General features: G+C 45.0%; 1 protein-coding gene across 1 annotated transcript in view; it reads left to right on the forward strand.

The window, feature by feature from the left end:
- CFAP61 (cilia and flagella associated protein 61) overlaps positions 1-12,478 on the forward strand; it is a 172,523-nt gene that overhangs the window by 38,704 nt on the left and 121,341 nt on the right. Inside the window, exons 12-16 of the mRNA XM_048515371.1 lie at positions 1,499-1,538; positions 2,416-2,555; positions 6,158-6,284; positions 9,124-9,201; positions 10,169-10,375. Coding sequence (XP_048371328.1) covers positions 1,499-1,538; positions 2,416-2,555; positions 6,158-6,284; positions 9,124-9,201; positions 10,169-10,375 — 592 coding nt within the window. The remainder of the gene's footprint in view (positions 1-1,498; positions 1,539-2,415; positions 2,556-6,157; positions 6,285-9,123; positions 9,202-10,168; positions 10,376-12,478) is intronic.

The following is a 12,478-nucleotide window of genomic DNA, read 5'->3' on the forward strand; positions in this document are numbered from 1 at the left end:
GCCCACGCCACATTCCGGAACACCCACGCCACACCCACACACCCACGCCCACCACCAACACAGGACCCATTGGAGCTATGCCACTGGTTCACAGAACTCTTACTCCCCAACCTTTTTGAGCTTGTTAGCACTTTGGGCATTCCAACACCCGGGGGGGGCGGGGTACAACCACAAAATTGCTTCCACAGGAGATGGAGCCACACACAGTTCCCCAGTGCAAGGGACAAGAGGAGTCAAGAGTCAAGACAACCTTTCATGGCAAACTCGGTTCTCCAGATTAGAGTCCTTCAACTACACCACAAAAGATATTTAAAACAATAAAAATCTCAAAACAGTTCTGTTCCACCGGGCCTTTGGTGAGGCCAGCCACGGATTCCCCCTCTAGGATGCCCTTGTGTTGCGTGCCATCATTGGCACGCCTGATATACTATTTAATCAGTACTGTCCCTTCCCGGCCTTGGGATCAGGCGCCATATATTATTGCTGCTGCTGTGTTTTATGATTATACATTTGTCATTGTTTTAAATCACCTTTGTTTTATGTGTACAATGTTGTTTTTAGCCTGCTGTGTTTAATGTTATTATGTATTGTTATTGCAGGCCTGCTGTACACCGCCCAGAGCCATTCGGGGATGGGCGGTTTAAAATGAATGAATGAATGAATGAATGAATGAATGAATGAATGAATGAATGAATGAATGAATGAATGAATGAATGAATGAATAAATAAATAAATAAATAAATAAATAAAAAGTTGAATACGCTAGATTGGCAAAACCTCATAGCATGCAGCAGGAGTTTTACTACCAATTCTATTATTGAGGGATTGTTTGCAAAACAAAGTCTTGCCTACCTGAGAGAAAGGTGCCTCAGTTTTTCTCTCAAAGTGTACCAGGGCATATCAGCAAGCTTTTCTCCTTTAGGACAAGTCACAAGCCACTGAGGAATTGTCCTCCATTTTTTCCCACTTCTGTTTGATGCTCACTGTGCCAGAGGAGGGTTCCTGGACTCTAAGAAAGTTTCCAAATAAGGAAAGGTGGGAAAACTGTTCAAGAAGGAAGGAGTTAGAGGTTGGTGTTAATTAGGGCCTTTTTCATCAAGAAGTTCAAATTCTGGGGTGTTGTGTGGTTTCCGGGCGGTATGGCTGTGTTCTAGTAGCATTTTCTTCCTGACATTTTGCCTGCATCTGTGGCTGGCATCTGACGTCAGGAGAAAATGCTGCTAGAACACAGCCATACATCCTGGAAACCACACCACCCCCCAGTGATTCTGGCCGTGAAAGCCTTCAACAAAACTTAGCCTCTTTTTGATGAGACTGATGTTAAATGTGAGAATCTGCAATTGATGAAATAATTTCAGATTCTCTTGCATAGTGTAGCTTTTGCCTTTGTAGATGGTAAATGTTGAATGTTTCTCGAAGGGGGGGAGGTGGACGAAAGGAGGTTGGAGAACTACAGTTCATTCCACAGCTTCTTTAAAATGTTTGGTTCTTTTTACAGGTCATTGGATTTCTTGAACTTTGTTTTCAAACTTTTCCCAGTAAGTATGTGTAAAATAGTCACATTTTACAAATTTGCTTTAGAAAATTTAATGTGTTAAGCATACTTGATCAGTGAAGCAGGTTCTATAGAAAATGGTCTGTAGATTCTTACCCCTCCTGCATGCCATATTTTAGGTATCTTTTTCTCTGTATTGTCGTTTCTCATTTTCTCTGTATTGTCTTTTCTCATTTTGTGATAGTTTCTCATTTTGTGATTAAAAACAAAAACAAATAGAATGCTAAATTCCAATTCTTCAGAGCCCAGGTCTAATCATATAATGTTAAATAAAATCAGCAAATCTGCTTGGTTTCTGCTGCCTTGTAAAAAAAAAAATCTGCAGAGTTCCGAACACTGGATGATTGGTGGTACAAACCGTTTGTCCTGGTTGGTGCCCAAACATTCAAATATGATGTAGAAGGACTGTCTAGCACCTCTAAGCCTCCCATGCCTATATCCAGGCATAGATTGCAGGTTGAGGATCTGTACTGCGGAAAACAAAAACATTTTTGGTAGGAGTGTACTGTGTGCTCAAATGAATTGTACAAGGAATGGTCTATATTTACCAAGAAACTAAAATGGTTGATTCCTCACAATTGAAGTAGGTACAAACCGGTTTGGTTGATTCGGGACCTTTTGAGCTTTCATGGTCCCCACTGCAGCTGCTCCAGGCGATGCAGCAGCCAGGCAGAATTCCCCACTGGTCGCGGATCTGCCGCTTGATCCGCTCAGGGGCTTTTCTGATTGAATTCTCCATTCTTGGAATATGTGACATCGTGGTTCTCTTTATTTTAATTTGAACTATTTTGTTAAACAGTTTACGTATGATTTCTAGAAGTGACTGTGGTATGTTGTTTCTTTTTCTCCATTTTTCCAAGGACAGAGACTTCTGCATCATCACAGTGCCACACATGGTACCAGAGTTTTATCTGATCCAGAACTTTGTTCGGGTTATTCCCTTTAGCATTTGTACGCTGGACCAGGAACTTTATGTGTTCCATCGTTCAGGACTGCTCAAGTTAGTATCATATTTTGCTATAATAACAGTTCTCAAAGAATCGTTTATTGTACTGTCGAAATTTATACCCCACTAAAACATTCCCTTCTCACTGAACACAGTGTGTAACAGACTTCCCTTGGTGGTACACCTCTGAAGATGCCAGCCACAGATGCAGGCGAAATGTTAGGAACAAGATCTACCAGACCACGGCCACTCAGCCCGGAAAACCCACCAGAACCAGTTTATTGTATTGTCGGAGGCTTTCATGGCCGGAATCACTGGGGTGCTGTGGGGTTTCCGGGCTGTATGGCCGTGTTGCAGTAGCCTTTTCTCCTGATTTTTAAATCAGTACTAAGTACTGAGCGTCAACTGGATGGCCCCCACCTCCTTTTCCCAAATGGCCCAATCCCTTTCAGATAATAGATGCACCCTATAGCAGGACTCACTAACCCAAAGGACTCACTAAGCCCCGATCAAAATTTTGTAGCCTGTAAGATGAAATGCGATGCCTCCCCTCCTTGCCAGGGAAGTATCGAAATCAGCATATTTATCTATTGGGCTGCCATTATGTGGTTAGTGGGCTGCAGAGGTGGGATCCAGCAGGTTCTCACCAGTTCCCGAGAGTGGGTTACTAATTATTGGTGTGTGCTGAGAGGGGGTTACTAATTGGGTCCGCTTTTCCGTTAGAAATTCCATTAGGTCCAAAAATCATGAAGTCCTGTTGTTTCCTATGTGGCTGGTTAGCGAAGGTAGAAAATGGGATCATTCTCCCTGTTGGGCTGTTTTAAAAACATGTTTTAGAAATGTGGTAAAGTTCCTTGTTTAAGGAAAGTCTCCTTCTTTTGATTTCTAGAAACAAAATTAAGTATTTGAAAGTATTAAGTATTTGACAGGCAGTCAATTAGAGGAGAAGTTAGGAACTTTTGTTTTTTACAGTAAGAGTTTTTTACAGTAACAGAGAAATTATTAATGCCCCGCCCCTGGAATGCCCGGCCACGCCCCTGCCGTGCCCCGCCCAGCCCCATTGGCGCTACGCCACTGTTTGAATCCCACCACCATGGGAACCTGTTACTAAAATTTTTGGATCCCATCACTGGTGGGCTGGGTTTCGCCTTGAAGGGATTTTTGAATTTGAGGCTCTGCCTTTGGATACTGAAAGCGGAGTTCTTCACCAGCATCGCTTCTCTTCCGCCTGCTTTGCTTGCTCCGTAAATCAGATCCCTCTTCGTGGGTCTCAGGATCCTTCCTCCTCCTGTTCTTCCCCAGAGACAGTATCCTCCAGAGAGAAACCTTTCATAGAAACCTTTCATAGAAGGCATTGCAGGCAAGATCTGGAGTGGGTGCAAATAGCTAGACCAGTCATTTCTCTCCCAAGGCTCTCATGTTCAACTATAATTGTGAACATGAGCCGGAAACCAAAGAGCAGTGAGATAATTCTGAGTTACATAAAAGCCAGAGCCAAGCCTCTAATAGTCCTTCCCCAAATGAGGAAAAAAATATAAAAAGCAACCCTCAACTCACTCTTCTACCCTGTGAGGTTGCAAAAGACAAGCGAACGGAAAGTGAGCCGCGTGAAATGACTGAAAAGCAGGCTCAGTGGAAACGAATGTTGATGGGGAGGGTGGCTGAGGAAATGCGCGAGTGCCCAGAAAGAAAAACGAAGGGGAAAGACACAAAACGGAAAGCTGATTAGCCAAGGTTGTGAATTGGAAACTTCGCCTGTGGATGGCAAATGCTACTTAACAGAGAAGGATGAAGAATAGTAGAAGGCATGGTATAGGCTGCCAGACTTACCGGATGCTTTTCTTCCATTGCATACTAATAACAGTGCCTTTACTTCTTTTCTTTTTTTTAATATTGTTTTTATTGCAATTTTCCAAAAGAGACTAAGGAGATATCATTGTTACATACATTTACATATGAGAACAATTGTCTATTCATTAAAAAAAAAAGGAAAAGACCGGGATTTTCCATTTTACCAGACTGAGCCACAGTAACGCATGGCTGGGCCCGCTAGTTCTACATATATCTTAACTTTGCTACTCAGTTTACTGTCAATCCTTAATCCCTTATATCCCTCCCCTCCCTCCCCTCCCACTTTATTCCCCCCCCTGACTTCCCCCCTACCGTTTTGCAATCGGTATTATATTATTAAGATTATACAAAAAGAAAATTGGTTTGTTTTAATTACCTCAACAACAGAGAAAGAGAAAACCAGAAACGAAAAACACTATTTTTAAAAAGTTTTGGTACTTAACAGATTAGATGGCATTTTATTAATTCTAGCTACGTAGTTAGTCCATGGCTGCTATACTGTATAATACTCCTCAGTTGGCCGGTCTTTTAAATTAAAAGAGATTCTGTCCATTACATATAAATGCTGGACTTTATTTCTCCAGTCCTCCAGATTGGGCCTTTACTTCTGAACAGTCGTGTGAATTGGACTTCTAGAATGAGTTAACTCCTCACTGGTAGCAAGTGAACTTACACAGGCAAAAGATACTCCCCCGCCCCTTGTATATCATTCCCCTAATGGGTCTGGTTTGTCAAAAGTAGATTCCTATTTTGCAGGTGTTGTTTCAGAACCTGCATCTTACAGCTAATTGTATCTGCGGATGCTGCTCTGCGGCCCTTTCCGCACGGGCCAATAACGACGCCCTGGGGATGGCAAAAACACCGTCCCCAGGGAGCCGTTCGCACAGGCGGCGCTGCCAAAACGCAGCAGCGCCAAACTGGCTCCCCTCCCCCAGGGCAGCGTCAGGCCGCCTCCAAAAACCTCCCTCCTGGAGGGAGGTTTTTGGAACAACAGCGCATTCCCGGCGGCGCGGTGCGAACGGCACCGCCAGGAATGCGCTGTTTTCCCCGTCCCTCTCCCACTCACCTCGTCGCCTCTGTCACCCTGCTGGCCTCCGTAGACCCTCCCTCACTGTCCTCCAACCCCTGGAGGTCGGAGGGCAGTGTGGGCGGGTCTACAGAGGCCAGCAGGGTGATGGAGGCGACGAGGTGAGTGGGAGAGGGATGGCGAAGAAGCGGGTTGGCCGGAAACTTCTGGTTTTATGCCTAATAAAGGTTTTTGGATTGGATTGGAAGTTTGTTTGCTAAAGGATACTTAAAAATAGCAATAAAGAGCTTTCAAAATGAAACAACGCTGTGATACAAAAGAGGGAGAGTTTGGATTTATACCCCACCTTTCTCTCCTGTAAAGAGACTCAAGACAGCTTACAAACTCCTTTCCCTTCCTCTTCCCACAACAGACACCTTGTGAGGTAGGTGGGGCTGAGAGAGTTCTGAACGCACTGTGACTACTAGTCCAAGATCACCCAGCAGCAATAGAGTGGGGAAAGACATCTGGTTCACCAGATAAAGAGTCCACCACTCATGTGGAGGAGTGGGGAATCAAACCCGGTTCTCCAGATTGGGATCCACCTTCTCTTAACCACTACACCACGCTGCCTCTCCAAGTCCTATTCCAAGACCGTACAATTTCACTGGAGGTAGCCATGATGATCTGGCATGAATGTGACATGCAAACATGCCTGCATATTTAAACCTGGAATTTGAGACTATTTGGGGATGCATATCTTGTGTGTACAATGAACACTCTTTATTTCCTCTAACAGATCTTTTATTGTAAGACCAGCAAAATCTAATGACATTCTGGCTGTTGAAGTGCTAATCAAAACCCTAGACTTGAACAGAAGTATGTTGGATGACTTAAACAACTACACATTAGCTCGGAGAGATCTAGTAAGTTTTCACGCTGCATGTTATATTGCTTCTGTTGAATTTCATACTGTGGGCTTGCAATGATGAGCAAGGGTTCATTTGTACATAGAAATCCCTTTCCAAAATCTGTAACTTGAAAGTTGTTCTGTTGGCTGTTGTGGGTTTTCTGGGTTGTTTGGCCCAAGGTCGGGTAGTTTTTGCTCCTGACTTTTTGCTGGCATCTGTGGCTGGCATCTTCAGAGGCATTTCATGAGAAGGATCCACTCAGCAGCAGTCGTGGTAACAGCAGGAGTTAAGGAAAAGAAAATGCAGGAACCCACACGTTGTTCACTTCAAAGAACAGAAGGGATTTATTCCTTGTTTCCAACATCACAAAACAGTCTGACAGAGTGCAGCGCAGCAACTGGATAACCAAAGCACACGCAGAGCAAACTGTTCTGTGCACATATATACAGATATACAACCAATCAGGGAGTAGTGATGCAATCACACTAGATGTGCGTAGTCATGGTTGCATCACCCACCTGAAACTAGGTGAAAGGTGGAGGATTGCATCAGCCAAGCTGTCAAGTAGATTTTGCTGATCTAATTGTCAAGTCCTAACATTTGACGGTCAGATGTGTGCCATGGAGAGGAACACATCTTACCATGACCTGCCTCTGAAGATGCCAGCCGTAGATATGGGCAAAAAGTTATGAGGAAAAGCTACCAGACCACAGTCCCGAAAACCCACGACAGCCACTCGATTCCGGCTGTGAAAACCTTCAACCAGCCACTTCAACGGCACATTCTTGCTGTATTCTTTCAGTGTTACATGGGTGTCCTGTGCAAACGGCAGTTAGTGGGTTACTGTCACATTTTAAATGCCACATGTAGGCTTACACATCCTTCATTCTTTTAAAGTGAAACCCAAAAGAGAGATACACACTTCTAAGTCCATTGCAATTAGCCCTTAGAATGGTGTGAGTCTTCTTAGGATTGCAGTTAGTTTTGGCTGCTGGGAAAATTACTTTTTTTTAAATAACTTTTATTTTTGCATTTTGTGATTAATTACATAAGTAATAGCATCAACAGCAAACAATATATAATAGAATTGTAAATCTAAAATATACCTAAATACAAAAAATGATGCAATTAAATAAATTCGTTCTATAATCTGTCTATATAAGGAGCGATTTCTGTTACAGTATCCAAAATACCTGTACACATCTTGAGAGCAGACAAGTAGATCACACTGATCTAATCTGACAGCTTCTCCTCCCAGCACCTTGTCAGAACCAGCTGAAACCAGTCAGCTGTTCTTCGTTATGATTGGTTACTTGTTATATAAAAGAAGTGCTTGCTTACCAGCACTAGCTCTTAGGGATTACCTATTGCTGCAGGGCATGCTGCCCGTTTGCTGTTTGAGTTCTTGTATGCACTGTAAATATCTGCACTGTTGATAAAGTTTTTCCTCACAGTTAAACTTCTGTGTGCAGTGGTAATTGCTTTCAGCTGTGCTCAGCCAGTGCTTAGCCGCACCTTGCTGGCCTCTGTAACAGGCTTTCTCTAGCGCAAACCCAACTCTGTGACAGGTTATGGGCCCAGTGTAAGCTGCTACACGAGAGTAAGGCGGTGCTGAAGGCTGTTGTTCATCGTGGGGTGCAGGAGCTGAATACGGAGCCGTTGCAGCTATGGCTTTTACCCAACCCAACTCTGACGATTTCTCCTTCAAAAGAATACAATTAATTATTAAATAATGTAGCATTTCTAGCAGTTTATAATCCTCTGAACCGATTGTTCAGTTTTTATGTCTAATCAGACTATCTACTATTAGATTAAATAACATCTAATTCCTTGGTTATCCTATTTTTTTTAAAAAAATAAACATATACCTTTAGTAATCAATTGGGTGAAAATCAATTCTTCTTTGTCTCTGCTTTACATCACCAGGCAGGTTGGAAGGAGGTGAGGGACAGCCTGTGTTGATTTGTTTGTGTTTAGTATTTTTAAAAAAATGTTCATCTTGTCTTTCTGAAATGAAGCTAAAGGTGACTCTCAAAATCATTATTCTTACAGACATTACAATTAAAACAATACACTGGCCCTTTCCCCACTTACCCTTGTCGGAGGGTTGCTGCGCGCAATTCACAGCACGCGCAATTCCTGGCGCGTGCCCCGGCTTCCCCACGACCCCGCCGGGTCATCAAAAGGCACCATTTGAAAAGGCGCCAGGTATTACGCACGCTGCGGGGGCGCGAGAGAGGCAGCGTCGGGGTGGCTGCGTTCTTGCCGCCCCTGAAGGGGGGAGTGCAGCTGGGCCCCGCGCTACTTGAGGAGAGTAGCGCGGGGCTTAAGGTAAGTGGGGAAAAGGCTTCTTTAACACCAGCAAAAAGACACACCGCCACAGATGCTTTCATCTGGTTACCAGTATTCAGCGTAGTAGTAAGATGACCCCAACATTGACAAAAGCATTAGTAGGAAAATAGACAGCTCAACTATTACAACCAAAGAACTTTCAGAAAAGGAGCTCCTGGCATGAGCGCTTGATGCTTCCGGAAAGGAAGTTCTATCCCAGGGGTGACCAACCTGTGGTGCTCCAGATGTTAATGGACTACAATTCCCATCAGCCCCTGCCAGCATGGCCAATTGGCAGGGGCTCAAGAAAGCTAATGCCACAATAATTTAGCTGATCTTGAATTTCTGCTGGTTTTTGTGTTTGTATAGTTTTGCTGCAAGTGACTTACACAGGTCCTTTTCAAAGCACATTATATGAACTGATGTTGGAGAAAGAAAGATGGGGGATGAGTTGGTTTAATAACTTACTGTATTGAATTATTTGAGAAAAGAATTTATACATGTGTTGTGCTTTGTTTTTCAGGATGGAACACCAGTTCAGGCATTTGTAGCAGAAGTTTTGAAACAGATAGTTGGAATAGCAATCATTAGGAATGAAATGGTACATATTCTTAATTATCATTCTTCTTTCCCTCTTTGGATCAGAGGGCGCCAAATTAAATTCACATTACATTATAAATCCTCCCAGTTTGGTCATTCATGTCTCCCCAAGATGATAGCTTCGTCCTGATACAATTGGGGGAGTGTGGTCAGAATGGCATGTATGACCAATCCTCTCGGCACACCGCCGGAAGGTCGGAAGGACGGTAAGGTGTTCGGGCAATGGCGCAGCCTCCACGCAGGCTTCGCCGTCTTCCCCACCCCTACCGGGACCGTTCATGCGAACGGTCCCGGGGGGTTGCATCGGCATCATATATGCCGACGCGCCCCCTGAGCGTGGCCGTGCAGAAACGGTCTGAGTATCCTTACAGGATGAGTTAATAGAATAACAACTGTATCTTTACAAAGGCATTGAGTATATTTTATGTAATTATCTCATTCATCATTCTCTAGGAACCTTGAATTCAACTGAATTTTGAAACTAATAAATTAAGTGTTTTCCCAAATCATAGCTGACATATAGAAAAGGGGGGCAGGGCTTGGGGGGAGTCGGCAGCCGGGAGGGGGCTGAGGCTTGGGGGGGTCCTCTGGCTTCCTTGGCCCCGCCCATATCAATGATGACATGGGGGTGCGAAGGGCACCAGAAGAAAACAAGGCAGCAGGACTTCCTGCTGCCTTGCCGTCTTCCTGGTCACAGGGGCCGATTTTGCATCCCCCACGTGACCAGATCAGTGGCGCCCGGGGACAGAGGGTACCCCCATCCCGAGGCAAACAAACCACTGGTCCCTAGTGAAATTTTTTTGCACAAATGGGGTTGGCACAGGTGTTCATCCCAGTAGATTCTCTCTTTCATAATACTCTTGCATCCTTCCTTGAAAATGAAAGGGACACAAAGTTTTCAATGCAGCTACTTAAATGCAGCAGTGTAGTTTTGGTAAATTGCTCTCCCAAACGGTCATGTTTTTCAGGACGTTGAATACATTCGCTCACACTACAACGTTGAAGACTTCATTTATTTCAACCATCACCAGCGGGAAGATCATGGCCATTTATACCATTTTGCTTTAAATCCAATCTTTCACCACTACGCAAAGCATTTCATGAAGGAGATACTTCGGAGGTCCTACAAAACCTGTCTCTATTACCCAATCCATCCCCAGACTGCAAAAGGCAAGGTAACATATACGGGAAAGTAGAACAATGATATATGAATGTTTTAGTGCCATTTTTTTTAAAAAAAATGCAGCCACAGTATCAATGGTCGAATCCCCACTACCATCTTAGCCAGGTTTCAGAACACAAACTAACCAGGTTTGAGGGACGACCTCCCCATTGCTCGCATGGCAGATTCCATTTCTGGCACTCGTTCTCCCCATTAATCCGCGTTCCGGCAGGACCTGGTTGCAAGTGGCATAGACCCCATTAACACGGTTCAGAGCTGACCTGAGGGGAGGGATTAGGATTGAAACCCTGACTCGTTTCCCGCCCTGGAATGTGACGCAGAATTCGGGCAATCAATCAGTGCTGCGATGCGTGCACAGCCTTTCCTTGGTTTCCACTTTTGCGATCGGCCAGCAGAAGGGGACGCAAATGTTAAACAGTCAAACGTGTAACTTTAAATTGTTAATGGTTTACACAGGTAACGATTAACTGTTTGCACAGTTAAACAGTTAAACGTTAAACTTTTACACACTGGGTTTTTTCATCACGCCCCTACAACGTACGTTTCCGCAGTGGGAAAAGGTCCCGCCCCATCAAGGCACGCCAGCCAATCAGGGGAGGCCGGCGAAGTGAGCTCGCCTGGTAGTGGGGATTTCTAAGAGTTCTGCAACTGGGTGTGCCTGCTGTGTGCTGGCTGCAGTGGGGAGGGAGAAACTCCGATGAAGAGGACACGGGTTCACAACGAACAGGTTTGGATCTGCGTGCAAATTTCAAGTGGGGATTCGGCCAATATAAGCATGCGCAAAAATAAAAAATGTGGGGGAGGGGGTGCTGTGATGCCACTGATGACGCCACTTATGATGACAGCACACTTCCTTGAAAATCCTGGTTCCTGGAGTTGCGTGCAGAAGAAAACAAGCTGACTCCACAACTGTGAAATGACAGAGGTTGAGCAGATGTATGGAAGAATTGTGCCTAAACTGATTCCAATGCTTGTGGATTGACTGCCATGAGAATCCGGAGTAAGCCAAGTGTGGGGAACAGCTCCAAACTCAGGTCCGCCCCTCTGCTCTGCTATGTGGCGATCATACCTGGCCTACCTGAAAGTTACTGAGATGCTGTCTGCAAAGCAGGGGCGTAATGCCCATTGGGCAAGGTGGGCAGCTGCCCACGGCACCACCTTGTGGGGGGCATCATAATGCAGGGTTCGTTTTGGGGTATTTTTAGTGGTTTTCCATTTTTGGCCTGCAGGGGCGCAGTTTTTAGGCTAGCAGCACCAAAATTTCAGAGTATCATCAGGAGACTGTCCTTATGGTACCCTCCAAGGTTGGTGAGGTTTGGTTCAGGGAGTCCAAAATTATGGACTCCCAAAGGGGGTGCCCCCATCCCCCATTGTTTCCAATGGGAGCTAATAGGAGATGGGGGCTTCAGTTTTGAGGGTCCATAACTTTGGCTTCCCTGAACCAAACTGCACCAAACCTGGGGGGTATCATCAGGGCAGTCTCCTGATGAGACCATTAAAGTTTTGACACTGTGCCTTCAAAAATTTGCCCCCCCCCCCCAGCCTGCAACCCCCATTGACAGCAATGCAGAAAACTCAATGCAGAACAAAGATTCTTGGGCAAATTTCTGGGATATTCCTGCAGGGGGTGCATTTTGGACATATCAGCACCAAAATTTCAGGATATCATCTGGAGACTGTCCTGATGGGACCCCCCCAAGTTTGGTGCAGTTTGGTTCAGGGGGTCCAAAGTTATGGACCCTCAAAGGGGTAGCCCCCATCTCCTTAGCAAAGAATGGGGGGTGGGGCACGCTGAGGTCCATAACTGAACTATAAACACCAAACTTTGAAGAATCCCCATCAGGGCAGTTTCAAACAACTGAAACACGGTGCTGTCTAAAAATGCACCCCCTGCAGGCACCAATGTCCTGGTGCAAAAAAAAAATTGGTCGTGGTGGAGTGGCCGCCCATGGGGGGGCATCCAACTCAGGTTTTGCCCAGGGCTACAGTTTGCCTCGTTACGCCCCTGCTGCAAAGTGCTTTGAACAGTTGAACCACAATAGCTGGATAATCACAGCAATATATTGGCTTCTCTCCAACCACCCATGCCCAGAAA

This window comes from Sphaerodactylus townsendi, linkage group LG14 (assembly GCF_021028975.2).
Source record: "Sphaerodactylus townsendi isolate TG3544 linkage group LG14, MPM_Stown_v2.3, whole genome shotgun sequence".
NCBI lineage: Eukaryota > Metazoa > Chordata > Lepidosauria > Squamata > Sphaerodactylidae > Sphaerodactylus > Sphaerodactylus townsendi.